The sequence below is a fragment of the Coregonus clupeaformis genome, chromosome 19 (assembly GCF_020615455.1).
Source record: "Coregonus clupeaformis isolate EN_2021a chromosome 19, ASM2061545v1, whole genome shotgun sequence".
Taxonomy (NCBI): Eukaryota; Metazoa; Chordata; class Actinopteri; order Salmoniformes; family Salmonidae; genus Coregonus; species Coregonus clupeaformis.
The window spans coordinates 50,480,111-50,502,952 of NC_059210.1; the positions used below are offsets into that span (position 1 = coordinate 50,480,111).

General features: G+C 44.3%; 1 protein-coding gene across 2 annotated transcripts in view; it reads left to right on the forward strand.

Annotated features, from left to right (window-relative positions):
* The window catches only part of furinb (furin (paired basic amino acid cleaving enzyme) b), a 202,987-nt gene that overhangs the window by 87,815 nt on the left and 92,330 nt on the right, over positions 1–22,842 (forward strand). For both annotated transcript variants that reach the window (XM_041838004.2, XM_041838005.2), the window contains exon 3: positions 21,529–21,627. In XM_041838004.2, the coding sequence (XP_041693938.1) occupies positions 21,529–21,627 (99 nt within the window). The remainder of the gene's footprint in view (positions 1–21,528; positions 21,628–22,842) is intronic.

Below are 22,842 nucleotides of genomic sequence, written 5' to 3' on the forward strand. Positions count from 1 at the left end.
TGAAATGTCCCCGGAATAGAACAATTCAAAATCGGTGAATCTTTCATTTAAGGCCCGCACAGACTGTACGATTGTAGCCGTGTTATGCCACGAATTTTGCCATCCCAGACAAAATGTCCACATCATGGGCAAATTCTTAGGTCGTAAACGATTGTCAGACATCTTGGCTCATTCAGTATGACAGGTTCCAAGTCTGCCGATTAAGTACCACTACGTGCGGTCGTAGGCGCCGACTAGGGGTGTGACATTTAACGGTGTAAATGTTTAAACAACATTGGGATCATTAACATTTAGGAAAAAATCCCTTTCCAAAAACAACATTTTAATCACAGTGCAGTTATGACAAAAAATATTATTTGCAGTGTTATAGCCTAACTAGACATGGTGAAAGTTTACATAAAATCAGGGAGAAAGAGATGAACTTTAGGCTAATTTGGTGAATATGCGAGATATAGATTACCAAGATATATGCGCACGTCTCTTTCTGCCTGCCCCCTCCTCTCTCTCCCTCATGCTGGCTCGACTGCTCTTTCTCTTCGCTAATGATGCGAGTGTGTGTTCAGTCTTTGGTCTGTTGCCTGTAGAATATCCTAGCCTATTCATTGATGATAGGGCCCGGCATCAGTCTCCTCCGTTCCAAAAATTCTGACTCTTAGGAGTCGATGCTTAGCTGAATCGAATCTTGACAGTCAGAAATGGGAGTTGACACCGGGAGTCGACGTGCGAGGAGTCGAGATATCGATTCTTTAGGAGTTGACCACCAGTACGTCATCGTCATTAACAGTTGGAAAAATGGCAGTTAAATGAAGATGTGGTGAAATGCAAATCTGAAAGGGACACACCGTGAGACCCAGGGATGGAGGGACAGAGTAGCCATGACTACGGTAGATTAAACTGAATTGCCCCCTAGCGGTCATATTGATGGAGGCCACTGTGTTTTGGGGACCTTCAATGCTGCAGAAATTGTTTGGTACCCTTCCCCAGATCTGTGCCTCAACAAAATCCTGTCTCGGAGCTCTATGGACAATTATTTTGACCTCATGGCTTGGTTTTTGCTCTGACATGCACTGTCAACTGTGGGACCTTATATAGACAGGTGTGTGCCTTTCCAAATCATGTCCAATCAATAGAATTAACCACAGGTGGACTCCAATCAAGTTGTAGAAACATCTCAAGGATGATCAATCGAAACAGGATGCACCTGAGCTCAATTTCGAGTCTCATAGCAAAGGGTCTGAATAATTCTGTAAATAAAGTATTTCTGTTTTTATTTTTAATACATTTGCAAAAATTCTAAAAACCTGTTTTCATTATGGGGTATTGTGTGTAGATGAGGAAAATGTTTTATTTAATCCATTTTAGAATAAGGCTGTAATGTAATTAAATGTGGAAAAAGTCAAGGTGTCTGAATACTTTCCGAATGCACTGTATGTGTTATTGAAGTTAAGGGCGCTTATGGGTAGAGGACATATTCCTCTCCTCCTTTCACTAGTTCGTCATCATTACCACACACACACACACTCTTAATTCACCTAGACGGCTAAGAGGTTATTGTACACACACAGGCTCATTGCTTCTTTCACTGATGCAGCCATCTGCAATCATTGATTGATTGACTGATTCAGGTCTAAAGTCAATAGGACAGTTCTCTGAGTGCTGGGCTATTCATTTCTCATAGACAACTAGGCCCTGTATGTACTAACGAGGCTTCAGCTCTCAACCTCTAGAAAACATCAGTCCTTGTGTTTTGAGAGAGAGATAGAAAGAGAGAAATAGAGAGAATGAACGAGAGACAGAGGCCGTGTCCGAATACCCATACTAGCGTACTAAATAATTAAACTACATACTACTTACTCATCGTAGCATACTATTTAGCACGTACTGTTTAGTAAAAAGTATGCAGTATGCCAAGGCTGCAACGCATTAGCGGCTCCTGATTGGCTGAGTAGGTGGGGCGAGGCCGAGTGAGGGTGGGTTTTTCCAAATTCAACAGACATTCATCGCAAACAGCCTGATAATACCTCATTTCCAATTAGATTAATTTCTCTAAACTCTGAATACAATAGGAATGGAGTTATAGGCCTACTAAGGCTGGGTATAGGCAGATTATCACATTCAACCTATACAGTAGTAGACTATATAGCCCATCTATCCTGTTTAAAAAGGACTGAAGACAGAAACAGATAAATTGGTTCCATTTCAAAATATTTATTTGTGAAACCAAAGTGCTGTAACATATACAGTGAGGGAAAAATGTATTTGATCCCCTGCTGATTTTGTACGTTTGCCCACTGACAAAGAAATGATCAGTCTATAATTTTAATGGTAGGTTTATTTGAACAGTGAGAGACAGAATAACAACAAAAAAATCCAGAAAAACGCATGTCAAAAATGTTATAAATTGATTTGCATTTCGCTCTGGATAAGAGCGTCTGCTAAATGACGTAAATGTAAATGTAATGCATTTTAATGAGGGAAATAAGTATTTGACCCCCTCTCAATCAGAAAGATTTCTGGCTCCCAGGTGTCTTTTATACAGGTAATGAGCTGAGATTAGGAGCACATTCTTAAAGGGAGTGCTCCTAATCTCAGCTTGTTACCTGTATAAAAGACACCTGTCCACAGAAGCAATCAATCAATCAGATTCCAAACTCTCCACCATGGCCAAGACCAAAGAGCTCTCCAAGGATGTCAGGGACAAGATTGTAGACCTACACAAGGCTGGAATGGGCTACAAGACCATCGCCAAGCAGCTTGGTGAGAAGGTGACAACAGTTGGTGCGATTATTCGCAAATGGAAGAAACACAAAAGAACTGTCAATCTCCCTCGGCCTGGGGCTCCATGCAAGATCTCACCTCGTAGAGTTGCAATGATCATGAGAACGGTGAGGAATGAGCCCAGAACTACGCGGGAGGATCTTGTCAATGATCTCAAGGCAGCTGGGACCATAGTCACCAAGAAAACAATTGGTAACACACTACGCCGTGAAGGACTGAAATCCTGCAGCGCCCGCAAGGTCTCCCTGCTCAAGAAAGCACATATACAGGGCCGTCTGAAGTTTGCCAATGAACATCTGAATGATTCAGAGGAGAACCTTGGTGAAAGTGTTGTGGTCAGATGAGACCAAAATCGAGCTCTTTGGCATCAACTCAACTCGCCGTGTTTGGAGGAGGAGGAATGCTGCCTATGACCCCAAGAACACCATCCCCACCTTCAAACATGGAGGTGGAAACATTATGCTTTGGGGGTGTTTTTCTGCTAAGGGGACAGGACAACTTCACCGCATCAAAGGGACGATGGACGGGGCCATGTACCGTCAAATCTTGGGTGAGAACCTCCTTCCCTCGGCCAGGGCATTGAAAATGGGTCGTGGATGGGTATTCCAGCATGACAATGACCCAAAACACACGGCCAAGGCAACAAAGGAGTGGCTCAAGAAGAACCACATTAAGGTCCTGGAGTGGCCTAGCCAGTCTCCAGACCTTAATCCCATAGAAAATCTGTGGAGGGAGCTGAAGGTTCGAGTTGCCAAACGTCAGCCTTGAAACCTTATTGACTTGGAGAAGATCTGCAAAGAGGAGTGGAACAAAATCCCTCCTGAGATGTGTGCAAACCTGGTGGCCAACTACAAGAAACGTCTGACCTCTGTGATTGCCAACAAGGGTTTTGCCACCAAGTACTAAGTCATGTTTTGCAGAGGGGTCAAATACTTATTTCCCTCATTAAAATGCAAATCCATTTATAAATTTTTTGACATGCGTTTTTCTGGATTTTTTTGTTGTTATTCTGTCTCTCACTGTTCAAATAAACCTACCATTAAAATTATAGACTGATCATTTCTTTGTCAGTGGGCAAACGTACAAAATCAGCAGGGGATCAAATACTTTTTTCCCTCACTGTATAAATTAAATCAAATAGCCTAGTACAAACACCAAAAGTTTTCAAATGTTCAAATCAAAAGGCCTGATTAACATGACATCAATAACGCAGCCACATCCAAAGTTCCCGGGATGCAGAATTCAAAAGATGGTTTAGTATTTAGTTTAAAAGCTCTGACGACGGCCAACAGAACCAGAAACCCTTTTCAGTGAGAAAACAGAAATCCACTTTGAAAAAAATAATACAAAAATACTATTTTCAAAGATGTAGCCTACGATGCAATACTCGTGATAATTTTTACTAGATGTGTGTGTATTGGGTATATGTTGTGAAATTGTTAGAAATTACTTGTTAGATATTACTGCACTGTCGGAGCTAGAAGCACAAGCATTTCGCTACACCCACAATAACATCTGCTAAACACGTGTATGTGACAAATAAAATGTGATTTGATTTGGATTTGATTTGATGTGTCAACAAAAACTACTTAGCCTACATTTGAAAACCACCACAACAGCTTTGGACATCTTCCCAGTTAAGTAGCCTAGTTTTGTTGTTGGCTACTCAAAGAGAACTAGCGCCTATCACTCGCAGCCCACCTCTTCCAATGCCAGAGAGCCATGGAAAGTTGGATATAAAAACAGAGAGATGCAGAGAGAGAAAGTTACAGTGATTGTTGGGGTGGTACAGGGTGAACAGATTGCATACTGTTCACGTCCGAATAGTTTTGAAACTTTTATGACATTGCCATCCAGGCGACACGGTGCCTCCGGCTCCAGGCTTATTCTGCAGAGTTAGTGACACTCACTGACACAACACTCAGTGCCCGCGAGACTGAAATAACCTAGCCAGATGCCCACACACACCAAGATGTTCCTACAGGCTAGTTTCTCATAATGTCATGTTTCATTTTCAAAGCTGAGTGTTGGTGGCATTTTCCCCAAGTGAACACACTCATTTCTACCAGCGGTCAAATCCCAAAGAGCAGTGGAGAGTGTTCAGGAGGGTGTTTTTTCCCCCTATCATTGACATATGTTAAAACTAGGGATGGGCATTTGAAGGAATGTCTGTGTTCGAGTACTCTCATTAAAATAATTTACAGTGAGGGAAAAAAGTATTTGATCCCCTGCTGATTTTGTACGTTTGCCCACTGACAAAGACATGATCAGTCTATAATTTTAAGGTAGGTTTATTTGAACAGTGAGTGACAGAATAACAACAAAAAAATCCAGAAAAATGCATGTAAAAAATGTTATAAATTGATTTGCATTTTAATGAGGGAAATAAGTATTTGACTCCTCTGCAAAACATGACTTAGTACTTGGTGGCAAAACCCTTGTTGGCAATACTTTCCCCGTGTGTGTGCTTCTAGATTTGTTAAGCCCAACAGCTCCTCACAGAATTCCTTCTTTGTTTTGTTATAAAATCTGACAAACAGAAGAAGCTGGGCATTATCAGTGTTATCTGTTGATTCATCCACAGCTAATGAAATGCATGGTGCATTCTGAATGGCCTCATCAAGTTGTGCAGTTAAATCTTCAGCTAATATTTCAGTTCTCCTCATTGCTGTGGAATCTGATAGTGGGATCTGTTTGATATTTTCTTTAAATAACCAAAGGAGTGCCACAAGGCTCAATACTAGGCCCTTTTACTGTTCACTATTTACATTAATCATGTTGGTTTGTCCCTGAATAATAATAACTGGGGCCTACATCTCTTTGCGGATGACACAGTTATTTATTCCCGTGCCACCTCAGTGCAGCAGGCCATTAACGCCCTTCAGCTTTGCTTTGATTCAATTCAAGAATTGCTCACCTATCTTAAATTAGTGCTAAATGTTGATAAAACCAAGTTTATGTTGTTCTCCGGGTCTCGTAAAATTTACCCTAAAGATCTGTGTATCTGCACCTTGAAGGGAGCCCAAATTGAGCAAGTACCTCATTATAAGTATTTAGGTATTTGGATTGATGATAAGCTGTCTTTTAAAACACACATTGAAAAACTAACAAAGAAGCTGATGATTAGGATCGGTTTACTTTATAGAAATCAGGGGTTGGAACCGGTTCAGGAAACAGAAACGAAAACCGGAAAATAAAATTGTTTGAGGAACAGAACCCAAACCGAAAACGAAAGTGATCTATACTGTTCCGGAACAGAACCGTTATTTTAAAAGCATGGGAACCGGTTAATAACTTAATTTTTTACGTTCCGGGCATTTTCTTCCTGTCCCACAGAAATCGCAACAAAGCGCCTGTGCAAAGCCCTCTCTCTGTCACTCAGAAATGTATTCCAGCATCTGCCTGCCAGCTGGAAATCTTTGCCAGAGGGTGTGCGTGTGCGTGTAGGCTACCTGCCCCTCCCCTCTGAAGCATAGGTTACTGTAGCCTACTGACGATGTTACAAGCGTAATTCAGAAATTAGGGAGAGATGTTTAATTAGAGAACAATGGATTGACTTTTTCAATGCTAGTTAAGGATACAATAGTTATCACGTTTCACATTAGATTTATTAACTACATAAAGGTAATACTTTTTTTTTTTTTTACTAGGCATGTCAGTTAAGAACAAATTCTTATTTACAATGACGGCCTACACCAGCCAAACCCGGGCGCCACCCTATGGGACTCCCAATCACGGCCGGTTGTGATACAGCCTGGAATCGAACCAGGGGGTCAAGCACTGAGATGCAGTGCCTTAGACCGCTGCGCCACTCGGGAGCCCAATTCTAGTGCTGCTCTACACACACAAGCTTGTTAGCTAGCTAGCTACGTTTGCGCTGGTCCAACATTAAACCAACTCGGAAGTTCAAAGACATTCAAAGTTCCTCCATAGAAGCCGCTCCTCCGTAGGTATAATTCTGTGGGCATAATTCATATAATGCATGTCATAACAAGATGCCCAGCGCTTCAAGGCAAGCTTCCTCAATCCGCTCTCATTCTTTCCTCACCCTCAAAATTTCAGTTGCATCTCTTGACTGGCAGCACAGTGTGTGTGTTTGTCTTTGTTACGGCAAAATACTATTTGCGCTTAACGACTTTCTTATACAGATTAAATCGCTTACCCACTCCACAGCAAGCTGCTCTATCCGCACCGATTGGTATTGACTTGATGTTGATGTATTATTCCCAGGGCACCCTTGTAAATGAGACCCTGGTCTCAATGGGTTTTCCCTGGTTAAATAAAGGTTAAATATAAAATAAAACACACATAAGCAATGCCAAACCCCCCCCCCCCCTCCCCCCATCCATAAATGAAAAAAACACGAATATTGTGCTGTCTGGTTTGCTTAATATAAGGAATTTACTTTTACTTTTTATACTTAAGTATATTTTAGCAATTACATTTACTAAATTTTAAACCAAATACTTTTAGACTTTTACTCAAGTAGTATTTTACTGGGTGACTTTCACTTTTACTTGAGTCATTTTCTATTAAGGTATCTTTACTTTTACTCAAGTATGACAATTGGGTACTTTTTCCACCACCGCTACTAACTGAACCAGCCCCACTATGCGGTGATCTGGTCCACGAGATGGCTTGAAACAGGCTAGCTAACGCGGCATGGCTGTCTGTACCACTGCTAATCTAGGCGTAACACTCACGCTGCCTGCCTCAGCTAGCACACTGCTAGCTTGGCTCTCTGGTATAGTTCACATAACGTTCAGTCGTTTTTGTGCTTACTTACCTAAGTACCCTCCAAGTTAAAACCTTGGCACCTTTTGAGGTTCAAGCCAAGGCTGGATGAGTAAATGTCAATCGCCATCAAGCACTGTCCCCACTCCGTGCCTACAGCACTTTGCCTCCAAAAATATATCCCTCTGTCCCCTTGAAACCAGGGGCACAGGGCCGTGTTATTTCAATAAAAGTGTCTCTTTGACGCCACCAGAGGGTGCCCACATTACCTCTGGTGAGTGCAAGTAATCAGGCTTGTGGACAGCTTTCTCATAGCAGAGAATTGATGCGCATGGGCAGTTACCGACTAAAGGCTGTCTACTATTACGAGGGGATACAAGCTTCAGTTCGCTATGAAATCACACATTTTCTACTGGGTTCTACTTTCAATAGCCAACGCTGACCATGCGGCAGAAGTGTGACATGCGCAAGAAAGACCCGCAGACCCGGGCCCTGTGGCAGCCTGTTGGTTCCTGCATCTCGCCCCAGCCTCACAGCTGGGAGCGGGCAACAAGCTGACATTGGGGGACTGAGGTCCCCGGCGACGCAGCGGTCTGCCAAGACTCAGGCTCCTGAACTAGCCCAAACCTGTGGGTAAGCAGTCTAACGCTGGAGCCACAGCAAGGATCTGCTCCTATTACCCTCCTAAGGGAGGTAAGAAGGGTCGTCCAACCTAGAGCGCAGCCCTTGCGGCTGAGGAGGATAGTGTGCAATGGCTCTCTGCCCTACCCTCTCTCTTCGGGTTTAACGTTTGCTACTCCTTCCCCTCCGAGTTTCGCAGCAGTGGGAAGGCAGGGTTGCGTTAAGACAAAACCCTATTCTCTGTGCAGCAGCTCACTTTAGTGACCATGCCCCCCGAGTGCCTCCCTCCGTCAGGCTCTCTCCCCCTGGCACCTTTTCAGGTTTTCAGCCAAGGGCAGAAGTCAGCATTTCAGCCCTCCCTCCGGTCTCACGACACACGGAGCAGGACAGCAATCTGTCTTTCACCATCCACTGTGGCCCTTTCTCCTTGCCTATGTCCTTTTTAGGCCTCAGCTCCCGCCATAGCAGTCAATCACAGTCAAGCCAGCTCTGGTATGCGCCATTCCTGTTTTCCCACCAGAGAGCGCTGCTCACTACTGAGTTCCAAACTGCCAACATCAGCACAATTACTGTTCGTCGGGAGCTTCATGTAATGGCTTTCCATGGCCGAGCAGCCGCACACAAGCCTAAGATCACCATGCGCAATGCCAAGCGTCGGCTGGAGTGGTGTAAAGCTCCCCGCCATTGGACTCTGGAGCAGTGGAAACGCGTTCTCTGGAGTGATGAATCACGCTTCACCATCTGGCAGTCCGACAGACTAATCTGGGTTTGGCGGATGCCAGGAGAACGCTACCTGCCCCAATGCATAGTGCCAACTGTAAAGTTTGGTGGAGGAGGAATATTAGAGTAGAAATCTTAACGCTACAGCATACAATGACATTCTAGACGATTCTGTGCTTCCAACTTTGTGGCAACAGTTTGGGGAAGGCCCTTTCCTGTTTCAGCATGACAATGCCCCAGTGCACAAAGCGAGGTCCATACAGAAATGGTTTGTCGAGATTGGTGTGGAAGAACTTGACTGGTCTGCACAGAGCGCTGACTTCAACCCCATCAAACACCTTTGGGATAAATTGGAACACTGGCTGCCAGCCAGGCCTAATCGCCCAACATCAGTGCCCGACCTCACTAATACTCTTGTGGCTGAATGGAAGCAAGTCCCCGCAGCAATGTTCCAACATCTAGTAGAAAGCCTTCCCAGAAGAGTGGAGGCTGTTAAGCAGCAAAGGGGGGACCAACTCCATATTAATGCCCATGATTTTGGAATGAGATGTTCGACAAGCAGGTGTCCACATACTTTTGGTCATGTAGTGTATTTCAACTCTGTATGGCAAGCGTGAATGTCTGACTGGAAACATTTTGAGGCTACTTTGAGCCATAGCTCATTCTAGCTACATTAACAATCTATCACATCATTGTTTTCGCGAGACAACGTGGTGGTATCGAGAATCCTCACAACCAAGTGAAGAATGTTGTAGTGTGTGACCCCCGTCTGTACCACATTGTTTAGTGTGCGCACCAATACGTTTGCAAGACTACCGAAAATACAGTTGTTTAATGTGAGAGGCTCAGTGACGTTAGGGATTTAGAAAGTCGTGTAGTGTACATATGGCATAAGGGAGACACATCGCTTACGCCCAATCTCTAAGCCTTTAGCTCGTCCTGGGACATGTCTATTGTTCTAAAGATCCTTTTCACAGCAGCTAATAGCCACTGAAAAGCGTGGCTTTTATTTTACTACTGTCCTTGCGTCCTTAAGCTTACGGTATGTGTGAACTGTGCTCTACTAGCCACTGTTTGCACCTGCAGTCTGCCCAGGGGGTTTTCAGGTTAATGTATCTAACCTCATCTTTGGCCTGGGACAACTTTTTCCCATTGTCACACTTTGGAGCTTATGGCTTTTCGCCTGTCGCCTTCCCCAGAAGGGCATCCCCATCGTTGTCCAGTATGCGCAGTGCGCATCTTCTTGGATTGTAGGAGAGCTCAGGCAAGGGTGTTATGCTCTTCGCTCACTGGGCTACCACCCTCGGAAGAGGGTGTGCCCTTCTCTCTTCAATGATGTCCTGCCGGATATTATATTGATTTATAATGGCGAGGGTGATAGCCTTCAGAGGAGCCTGGAAGTGCTCTCTCCTACAGAGGAGTTTACCTCTTGTTTTGGGATATATCTCATTAAACTGAGATTGTGTGTATGATATATTGGGCTTCCCCTCACTTTGTTATGAGTTTTTTTCCCGATGGGTTGTTTCTGCACCTTCTTGGTGAGTACTCCCTCAGTTTCGGAACCTCTGAGTGTTGCTGATGTTGGGACTACCCTGGCTTCAGAGAGCATGTCTTTGTGATACAGGAGTTGGCCATATCCCCTCATGTGAGATACAAAACAAATAATTGAAAGAATACTTCTCTGTTTGATATCGTACAGCATTTCACTGTCGCAAGAGTGCAAAGAAAAAAAGCATGCACCAGAGGGTGGGAGAGTGGCTCATTTTAAGGAAGGTGAGGGGCTCACCTCATTCGCCACTCTACCCGACCTGTCTCCAACAGACGCTTTTGATAGGTTCTTCCGAGAGTAAGTGATCCTAGCGAATCCCCACGTGCGATATCTCACTCATAATATCAGAGAACAGGAGTTACGCAAGTAACTTTTAGTTTGATTAGCCCACTCTGCACCTATCAGACTGTGTGTGTGTGTGTGTGCACGTGCGCACGCGTGCATGTGTGAGTGAAGGGCATACGTCCATGATAAGAACAACAAAGGCACATTCAATGAGCAATTCAGCAGAGATGATTTCAGAGATGCGCAGTGTGTGTGTGTTTGTCCATGCATGTGTGTGTGAGTGAGTGAGTGTAAGGGCAAGGAACAGTAAAAAGCACAGCGACAGCAGGGTGGAGGGATGCAGCAATCAATGAGCTACGCTGTGAAGCTGACATTTCCAACTGGATGACTGAGCGTGGCTGACTACACACTGACTCATCTTGGTGTGTGTGTGTGTGTGTCTGTGTGGGCATGTGAGAGGAAGTGTGTGTGTGTCTGTGTGGGTGTGTGTGTGTGTGTGTGTGTGTGTGTGTGTGTGTGTGTGTGTGAGAGGGAGAGTGTGTGTGTCCTGTGTTTGTGTGAGATGTGAATGTTGATGTGCAGTAGGCTGGCTCTGCTTGTAGATGCTAGGGTACATGGATATCACAGAGCCTAAATTAACGTGCATAGCGGTTAAAGTGAATAATTACTGGTATTGCTGTCTCCCTAAACAACAATTGAGCCCACTGTTTTTCCTTAAGAGATGGAAATGATTGAAAGTCTCCAATAAGCTGGATAGGCTGTTGTGCACTCCCCCTGCTCAGCCACCAGGGAATAAATAGACTGAGCCTCTACCAGACAGAGGCTCTGTCTCAGTCAATCCAGCCACCGTGGGCAGGCTGAGCCAAGCTAAAGAGAAAGCCTGTCCCTGGCCGATTAACTAACTACCGCGTCTTCCAACATCCCCCCCCATCACACACAAACATACCAGCATAGGCATACACAGCACAGGCCCAAACACACACCGGCACACATACACCCCACCCATGTGTGGTGGGGAAATAAGGGATCAGACTCGAGGCCAGCATACATCTGGAGGAGAGAGAGAGAGAGAGAGAGAGAGAGAGAGAGAGAGAGAGAGAGAGAGAGAGAGAGAGAGAGAGAGAGAGAGAGAGAGAGAGAGAGAGAGAGAGAGAGAGAGAGAGAGAGAGAGAGAGAGAGAGAGAGAGAGAGAGAGAGAGAGAGAGAGAGAGAGAGAGAGAGATGTAGAAAGAGAGATAGAAAACAGTGAGAGAGCAAGAAAAAACTAAGGAGAGAGTTAAAGAATAAGAAAGGCAGACAGCCAGTTAGAGAAACAGACAGTGAGTGAAACAGGGAGGTGTGTTGCAATGTGTTGTAGCTGCTGGGTGTTTCTTTGATGCCTGGCTGGCTGCAATTCTACAAATTTCTCCATGGAGCTGAGATAATTTTTTGCAGTCTAAAGCTAATTTCCTGCGATTCTATACATTTTGCCATGCAGCTGAGAGAAAATGTTGCAGTTTTAAAGCATATTCTGCCATGGAGCAGAGAGAAAATTGTGCAGTTTTAAAGGTAGACTCAGCGATATGACGCAGATGCAGAAAGTAAACAGCATAGTGGGTCATTGTCCGTAAAAACTAAGAGCATTGAAGGGTGAGGCTCAACATCTCCGCTGTTTTGGTTCCGTGGCTCCCATGCTGTAAGAGCATAAAGCGATCCCGTGCGTATGCACAGACACTGTGTGTGACTGTGTGAAAGCGAAGTATTGCATCTCGCTCATCTCAATATCTGCGGTGCTGCTCATGCCAACGTCATTTCGCTGAGTCATTTTGATTAGTCATTTTGCCATGGCTAATACTGTGTTCTTTTACTCAAACATAATAACAAAATCTATACTGCTAAATGTATTGTTTTGGGAATTTTCTATTCTCCATGACTGTTTAGCATTTTTTTTTTTTGGGTGATTGTTAGTTCTCAAAGATTGTATTATTCAAAAATATATATAGGTCCATTATCTTTTCTACATACTTTATATTTGGTCTTAGTCGTTTAAGTTTACACTGAAAGCGTAAAAATATAAATTATTTACACTGTTTGGACTGAGGAGACCTGAAAAATAACGCTTAGGCAGCTTAGAAAAAACCCTGTGTGTGTCTGAGTGTCTGTCTGGGACTGGGTTTCCGGACAACCTGACCAGGAAGAAAAAACCCTGTGTGTGTCTGAGTGTCTGTCTGGGACTGGGTTTCCGGACAACCTGACCAGGAAGAAAAAAACCCTGTGTGTGTCTGAGTGTCTGTCTGTGACTGGGTTTCCGGACAACCTGACCAGGAAGAAAAAACCCTGTGTGTGTCTGAGTGTCTGTCTGGGACTGGGTTTCCGGACAACCTGACCAGGAAGAAAAAACCCTGTGTGTGTCTGAGTGTCTGTCTGGGACTGGGTTTCCGGACAACCTGACCAGGAAGAAAAAACCCTGTGTGTGTCTGAGTGTCTGTCTGTGACTGGGTTTCCAGACAACCTGACCAGGAAGAAAAAAACCTGTGTGTGTCTGAGTGTCTGTCTGGGACTGGGTTTCCGGACAACCTGACCAGGAAGAAAAAACCCTGTGTGTGTCTGAGTGTCTGTCTGGGACTGGGTTTCCGGACAACCTGACCAGGAAGAAAAAACCCTGTGTGTGTCTGAGTGTCTGTCTGTGACTGGGTTTCCGGACAAACTGACCAGGAAGAAAAAACCCTGTGTGTGTCTGAGTGTCTGTCTGGGACTGGGTTTCCGGACAACCTGACCAGGAAGAAAAAACCCTGTGTGTGTCTGAGTGTCTGTCTGTGACTGGGTTTCCGGACAACCTGACCAGGAAGATTTTAATTTGCCGACCATTTGAGAAATTTTACGGACCCATATGCATTGGGTGAGTAAGCCATTAGGGCATCCACCCACAGTGCTCAGAATGACAGAAATCACATTTAGATTATGGTAATTCATCATAAATGAACATGCAACTCCTGTAATGAAGCAGCCAATAAAAAAATTATATAATTTGCCAAAATGTAATTTGCAAGAAAACACCATTCTAAACAGCACACCTGATGAGAGCGGTTCCATATGTGACAGAGATGAAAATCTCAGTTAGAAACTTACACTGAACAAAAATATAAACGCAACATGCAACAATTTCAAAGATTTTACTGAGTTACAGTTCATATAAAGAAATCACTCAATTGAAATAAATTAATTAGGCCCTAATCTATGGATTTCACATTACTGGGAATAACGATATGAATCGGTTGGTCACAGTTACCTTTAAAAAAAGGTAGGGGCGTGGATCAGAAAACCAGTCAGTATCTTGTGTGACCACCATTTGCCTCATGCAGCGCGACACATCTCCTTCCCATAGAGTTGATCAGGCTGTTGATTGTGGCCTGTGGAATGTTGTCCCACTCCTCTTCAACGGCTGTGCGAAGTTGCTGGATATCGGCGGGAACTGGAACACGCTGTCGTACACGTCGATCCAGAGCGTCCCACATGCTCAATGGGTGACATGTCTGGTGAGTATGCAGGCCATGGCAGAACTGGGACATTTTCAGCTCCCAGGAATTGTGTACAGATCCTTGCGACATGGGCCGTGCATTATCATGCTGAAACATGAGGTGATGGCGGCGGATGAATGGCACGACAATGGGCCTCAGGATCTCGTCACGGTATCTCTGTGCATTCAAATTGCCATCGATAAAATGCAATTGTGTTTGTTGTCCATAGCTTATGCCTGCCCATACCATAGCCCCACCGCCACCATGGGGCACTCTGTTCACAACGTTGACATCAGCAAACCGCTCACCCACACGACGCCATACATGCTGTCTGCCATCTGCCCGGTACAGTGGAAACCGTGATTCACCTGTGAAGAGCACACTTCTCTAGCATGCCAGTTGCTATCAAAGATGAGCATTTGCCCACTGAAGTCGGTTATGACGCCAAACTGCAGTCAGTTGAAGACCCTGGTGAGGACAACGAGCACGCAGATGAGCGGTTGTGCAAACCCACAGTTTCATCAGCTTTCCGGGTGACTGGTCTCAGACGATCCCGCAGGTGAGGAAGCCAGATGTGGAGGTCCTGGGCTGAAGTGGTTACACGTGGTCTGCGGTTGTGAGGCCGGTTGGACATACTGCCAAATTCTCTAAAACAACATTGGAGGCGGCTTATAGTAAAGAAATGAACATTCAATTCTCTGGCAACAGCTCTGGTGGACATTCCTGCAGTCAGCATGCCAATTTCACACTCCCTCAAAACTTGAGACATCTGTGGCATTGTGTTGTGTGACAAAACTGCACATTTTAGAGTGGCCTTTTATTGTCCCCAGCACAAGGTGCACCTGTGTAATGATCATGCTGTTTAATCAGCTTCTCGTTATGCCACACCTGTCAGGTGAATGGATTATCTTGGCAAAGGAGAAATGCTCTCTAACAGGGATGTAAACAAATTTGTGCACAACATTTGAGAGAAATAAGCTTTTTGCTCTAATGGAAAATTTCTGGGATCTTTTATTTCAGCTCATGAAACATGGGACCAACAATTTACATGTTGCGTTCATTTTTTTCTTCAGTATAGAAAAGATGATGCAACAACTAGGATGGGTTGCTAATATGACTAGGATTGTGCCTTTGGCTTCTGGACAAAGAAAGAAAGTTGATATGAAAACCAATTTAACAGGAGAGAAATGGCACATGAGGAAGTCTTTCAGAGGCGGCGCGTCCAATAGGCTAGGGAAGTAAATTTAAATACATTTGCCAAAATTATATAATTACTCCTGTCTATAGCCTATAGAAATAAATATAATCATTCAAAATAATTCACCAGAAAGCATGATTTAACCACAGAGGAATCGAGGATAATTAGCTTATTTAAAAACATTGTTTCTAGGACTATGCCTATTTGGGAAGGCAGAGCGCATGGCAATAGACCTAGCTGATTATTGAGTTGTGGCGGTCAGTGAAAAGCATCTAAAGTATGTGTGAAGATAATGTGTCTTGAGTATAATTTAAAATATTTAGACAAGAAGAAGGGGAGGGGTGTGTGGCGAAGCGATAAGCGAATCTCTCTCCAAATTGTTGCACATTCATTGTTTCATTGTGTGAATTGTTTGTCCTTTGTTTATTTTTATCAATTCCCTATTACATACAGTGGCTTGCGAAAGTACTTACCCCCCTTGGCATTTTCCCTATTTTGTTGCCTTACAACCTGGAAGTAAAATTGATATTTTGGGGGGTTTTATCATTTGATTTACACAACATGCCTATCACTTTAAAGATGCAAAATATTTTTTCTTGTGAAACAAATAAGAAATAAGACAAAAAAACTGAACTTGAGCGTGCATAACTATTCACCCCCCCAAAGTCAATACTTTGTAGAGCCACCTTTTGCAGCAATTACAGCAATTACAGCTGCAAGTCTCTTGGGGTATGTCTCTATAAGCTTGGCACATCTAGCCACTGGGATTTTTTACCATTCTTCAAGGCAAAACTGCTCCAGCTCCTTCAAGTTGGATGGGTTCTGCTGGTGTACAGCAATCTTTAAGTCATACCACAGATTCTCAATTGGATTAAGGTCTGGGCTTTGACTAGGCCATTCCAAGACATTTAAATGTTTCCCCTTAAACCACTTGAGTGTTGCTTTAGCAGTATGCTTAGGGTCATTGTCCTGCTAGAAGGTGAACCTCCGTCCCAGTCTCAAATCTCTGGAAGACTGAAACAGGTTTCCCTCAAGAATTTCCCTGTATTTAGCGCCATCCATCATTCCTTTAATTTTGACCAGTTTCCCAGTTCCTACCGATGAAAAACATCCCCACAGCATGATGCTGCCACCACCATGCTTCACTGTGGGGATGGTGTTCTCGGGGTGATGAGAGGTGTTGGGTTTGCGCCAGACATAGCGTTTTCCTTGATGGCCAAAACACTCAATTTTAGTCTCATCTGACCAGAGTATCTTCTTCCATATATTTGGGGAGTCTCCCACATGCCTTTTGGTAAACACCAAACATGTTTGCTTATTTTTTTCTTTAAGCAAAGGCTTTTTTCTGGCCACTCTTCTGTAAAGCCCAGCTCTGTGGAGTGTACGGCTTAAAGTGGTCCTATGGAGAGATACTCCAATCTCCGCTGTGGAGCTTTGCAGCTCCTTCAGGGTTATCTTTGGTCTCTTTGTTGCCTCTCTGATTAATATCCTCCTTGCCTGGTCCGAGAGTTTTGGTGGGCGGCCCTCTCTTGGCAGGTTTTTGTGGTGCCATATTCTTTCAATTTTTTAATAATGGATTTAATGGTGCTCCGTGGGATGTTCAAAGTTTAGGATATTTTTTTATAACCCAACCCTGATCTGTACTTCTACACAACTTTGTCCCTGACCTGTTTGGAGAGCTCCTTGGTCTTCATGGTGCCGCTTGCTTGGTGGTGCCCCTTGCTTAGTGGCGTTGCAGACTCTGGGGCCTTTCAGAACAGGTATATATATACTGAGATCATGTGACAGATCATGTGACACTTAGATTGCACACAGGTGGACTTTATTTAACTAATTATGTGACATCTGAAGGTAATTGGTTGCACCAGATTTAGGGGCTTCATAGCAAAGGGGGTGAATACATATGCACGCACAACTTTTCCGTTATTTATTTTTTAGACTTTTTTGAAACAAGTTATTTTTTTCATTTCACTTCACCAATTTGGACTATTTTGTGTATGTCCATTACATGAAATCCAAATAAAAATCCATTTAAATTACAGGTTGTAATGCAACAAAATAGGAAAAACGCCAAGGGGGATGAATACTTTTGCAAGGCACTGTATGTCACCAGGAGTAAAAATAGGTAATGGGGAATTGATAAAAGAGTAGCTCATATCAAGACGTATAGAAAGGGAGGCAGACAGGCTGAGTAGAGAAATGATTGCGATTGAAAGAACCAGAATGTATGTATTTTTACTTAGTTGACAATGGAAGTTATAGGCCTACTGCTGCATTTCCCTATAGTTCCATGCGCTCATTTCTTTAGCGTCAATGGATCACTGTGTAACAATGTGTCCAAATGGTAGAGGCTGGTGCTCTCGCGTTCGTTGAATTTTAACTTTTAGATTTTTATCATTTTCATTCAGATTTTAATGATTAACCACGTGACAATGATTTTGAGAAACAAAACGTTATGATTGAAAATAAACTATTCTACGAAATTCTGCATATTAAAATCATAAATGGCTATAAGCTTCCCCAAACTTGAAACCTGCCGCCCATCTCTGACCCCCCACCCCTACACACACACACACACACACACACACACACACACACAAACACACACACATACCTGAACACAGCATGAGTCACACACTAACACGTACAGTACAGTATATCTTCAGCAAAATTCTTTCCCCCTCTATATTTCTCTCTCTCTCTCTTTCACACACAGACACACACACACCTGAACGAACTGAGCATGAGTCACTTACTGTCATACTGTACTGACATTTGCCATCACGACCCCACTTAAATGTCATTCAGACATAGACACACACTGCTCAGTGTCTCGTGCAGGTCTCTGAATGCAGATACGCAAGCCTGCAGAATCTTTCTGCCCCCATAGAGCTCTCTGTCCTGCTGTGTCTGCTGTTCTCTCCCCTCCCACACATCCATCCTGCCTGGCCCACCTGTCATAGCCTCCCCCTCTCTATCTCCCTATTTATCTTTCCCTCTCTCCCCTCGTTCTATCACTCTTCCCCCCCTTCCCTCGTTCTCTCCCTCCCTCCCTCTCTTCTCCGCTCCGCTAGCTGTGTGAAGGTGAGCCAGTCCCCAGTGGCATTACACTACAGCACAGAATGAAACGCTTCCGCTTCAAACAAAAGCAGCTCTCCTGTGAATATATGCAGATGTGCGGGGATGATGTCTCTCCTCCACCTCCTCTGCACATTCCTGGGCTGTTAGGGACCATGTAGGAGGCTATGATCTGTTCCTCCCTGCCCCTGTCGTTTTTCTATAGTGTGCTGCTGTCCCCTTGTCTGCCTGTCTATCTGTCTGTCTGTCTCTTTGTCTTCTTGTCACCCTGTCTGTCTGCTGTCCTTGACCAGTGAATAGTCAGTGATACAGAACTTTGCGAGGCTTTGGTAACACTCAGGTATTGCCAGACTGACAGTAAAGTTGGAGGTCACAGACAGAAGGCACTCTCAGGTTGTGAGGAGGACAGAGGAAGGGTATAGTGTACAGTATCTGCCTTTCCCTAGTGTTAAAAGCTCTTTCATGAGTGAATGGGATTGTGTAATGGACGATGGCACCAGTGTTATGAAGTATGTGTCCCAGTGGCACAGTAACTGGGGGTTGTTCTCTTAATGGATGTGTCTGCTGCTGCTAATGACCTGAGATGGATGTGACCGTCCATCCTCAGCCGTGGGTAATAGCTGTCTTTGTCTATGGAGGTGTGGTGTGTGTTGATTCATAGTGTGGACAAGTATCCCTGACTGGCTGGGTCTCTCTCCCTCCACTTCGCAGGTGTGAGATAGATGTATGAGTGTGTCTCTGTGTCTGCAGCTACCACAATGGATATGTGTGTGTTCCGCAGCACAGGTGTTGTTTAAGCAACAAGGCATGAGAACCCAGGGATTATCACCTCATGTTTCAGCATGATAATGAACGGCCCCATGTTGCAAGGATTTGTCATTAGCTATCTGAAAATGTAATGTGTGTTTGCGTGCGCATATGTACAGTGAGGGAAAAAAGTATTTGATCCCCTGCTGATTTTGTACGTTTGCCCACTGACAAAGAAATGATCAGTCTATAATTGTAATGGTAGTTTTATTTGAACAGTGAGAGACAGAATAACAAAAAAAAAATCCAGAAAAACGCATGTAAAAAATGTTATGAATTGATTTGACATTTTAATGAGGGAAATAAGTATTTGACCCCCTCTCAATCAGAAAGATTTCTGGCTCCCAGGTGTCTTTTATACAGGTAACGAGCTGAGATTAGGAGCACACTCTTAAAGGGAGTGCTCGTAATCTCAGTTTGTTACCTGTATAAAAGACACCTGTCCACAGAAGCAATCAATCAATCAGATTCCAAACTCTCCACCATGGCCAAGACCAAAGAGCTCTCCAAGGATGTCAGGGACAAAATTGTAGACCTACACAACATTTACATTTTACATTTTAGTCATTTAGCAGACGCTCTTAACCAGAGCGACTTACAGGAGCAATTAGGGTTAAGTGCCTTGCTCAGGGGCACATTAACGTCATTTAGCAGACGCTCTTAGCCAGAGCGACTCACAAATTGGTGCGTTCACCCTATAGCCAGTGGGATAACCACTTTACAATTTGGGGGGGGTTAGAAGGAATACTTTATCCTATCCCAGGTATTCCTTAAAGAGGTGGGGTTTCAAATGTCTCCGGAAGGTGGTGAGTGACTCCGCTGTCCTGGCGTCGTGAGGGAGCTTGTTCCACCATTGGGGTGCCAGAGCAGCGAACAGTTTTGACTGGGCTGAGCGGGAGCTATGCTTCCGCAGAGGAAGGGGAGCCAGCAGGCCAGAGGTGGATGAACGCAATGTCCTCGTTTGGGTGTAGGGACTGATCAGAGCCTGAAGGTACAGAGGTGCCGTTCCCCACAAGGCTGGAATGGGTTACAAGACCATCGCCAAGCAGCTTGGTGAGAAGGTGACAACAGTTGGTGCGATTATTCGCAAATGGAAGAAACACAAAAAAACTGTCAATCTCCCTCGGCCTGGGGCTCCATGCAAGAGCTCACCTCGTGGAGTTGCAATGATCATGAGAACGGTGAGGAATCAGCCCAGAACTACACGGGAGGATCTTGTCAATGATCTCAAGGCAGCTGGGACAATAGTCACCAAGAAAACAATTGGTAACACACTACGCCGTGAAGGACTGAAATCCTGCAGCGCCTGCAAGGTCCCTCTGCTCAAGAAAGCACATATACATGCCCGTCTGAAATTTGCCAATTAACATCTGAATGATTCAGAGGAGAACTGGGTGAAAGTGTTGTGGTCAGATGAGACCAAAATCGAGCTCTTTGGCATCAACTCAACTCGCCGTGTTTGGAGGAGGAGGAATGCTGCCTATGACCCCAAGAACACCATCCCCACAGTCAAACATGGAGGTGGAAACATTATGCGTTATGGGGTGTTTTTCTGCTAAGGGGACAGGAGAACTTCACCGCATCAAAGGGACGATGGACGGGGCCATATACCGTCAAATCTTGGGTGAGAACCTCCTTCCCTCAGCCAGGGCATTGAAAATGGGTCGTGGATGGGTATTCCAGCATGACAATGACCCAAAACACACGGCCAAGGCAACAAAGGAGTGGCTCTCCTCTCCAGACCTTAATCCCATAGAAAATCTGTGGAGGGAGCTGAAGGTTCGAGTTGCCAAATGTCAGCCTCGAAACCTTAATGACTTGGAGAAGATCTGCAAAGAGGAGTGGGACAAAATCCTTCCTGAGATGTGTGCAAACCTGGTGGCCAACTACAAGAAACGTCTGACCTCTGTGATTGCCAACAAGGGTTTTGCCACGAAGTACTAAGTCATGTTTTGCAGAGGGGTCAAATACTTATTTCCCTCATTAAAATGCAAATCAATTTATAACATTTTTGACATGCGTTTTTCTGGATTTTTTTGTTGTTATTCTGTCTCTCACTGTTCAAATAAACCTACCATTAAAATTATAGACTGATCATTTCTTTGTCAGTGGGCAAACGTACAAAATCAGCAGGGGATCAAATACTTGTTTCCCTTACTGTATACGTGTGTACAAGTGTGCGCTAGTGCTATCGATATGTTTCTTTGGTTTTCATTGGGACTGCATATCAGTGTCTCAATGTTCTTTTTCTGTGTCTGCAGGTGTTTGGGGGTTATTATCACTTCCGGCATCACACCATGGTGAAGAGATCCCTATCAGGCCACAGGGGAACACACGTACGACTGCAGAAGGAACCACAGGTAGGTTACTGTACACAGCCAATGCACCATACAGCAAGGTTTGGCAAAACTTCACTACTCAAATGGGTGCCATGTTGCCAACATATGTTCCAAAACAATTAGGCCTACAAGTAAGAATGCAAATAAGAACGTTTCTGTCATGAAACATTTGGTGCCATCATGGATGACAGTTTGTCAAACTCTCTACGTACCGTTCCCTATATCAACAGCTTTGCACACTTCCATCCATATGCTTCTGATCTGACCTCCCCCCAGGTGTGTGGAGTCATAAATATGGAAATCGTCCTCCAAACAACACAACAATAACAGCTGGACCTGTCTGTGTGTTTGCGTTCTCATTTTGCAGCGTGTCTTGTAGAAGCATTGTTTTTATCCAAATGTTAATGAGAAGAGGAATCCAGACATTGGTCCATCTGTTACACAAAGACGTTCACAGCTCGAGGAGTCAGCTTCATTTAGGCAGCTGGCTGTAACTGAGCTCTCAGCTCTTTCAGCCCTAGAGAACAAGTCTTTTTTACCTCAAAGTCGCTTGTTCTATTCAAATCCTATTCAAAACTCTACTTGTCAAGTTCAGTTCCTCTAGCATGCGCTCATTCTGCATTCTGCAGTATAGTTACAGGCAGAACTCTGTTGTTTGGATGAGGAGATGGAGGTAGGTGACCTTGTCTGCAGGGTAGCTAAGCACAGGGGACATAGTTATAAAGTGAAAGCAGGCGTGCCATGAATCATCTGCAGCTAGCTGTCCCTCCTAGCCAGAGTCAAGTGCTTGAAAGTAGAGACAGGTTTTCCTGATGTGGGGTACAAAAAAACATAATGAGAAAGGCTGATGTAGATGCTTGTTGCAATTAGGAACAGTATACAGGAGCTGTCAATAGTGTAGGTATCTATCCCTTTCTTCAGAGGCTTTTCTGCCCTTTTTCACCCACGCTTAGCTATGTCAACCTAAGTGGACAGTGAGCCACTAGGCTATGAGAAGCTATAGAAAGCTGTGGGTGTGAGTCTAGCTGGAAGCTCAGTGAAGATGACATTCAAAAAGGAATAAGATACAGTAGGCATTAAAGATAACTGGAGAAATAAGATCTGTGAGAAAATAATAAGATGGGGAGATCAGATGAGATAGGAAGAAATGTGAGAGGGAGATGGAGGCTGGAATCCGTCTAACTTAGGGTGCTGTTATCTCCCGAGTGGCGCAGTGGTCTAAGGCACTGCATCGCA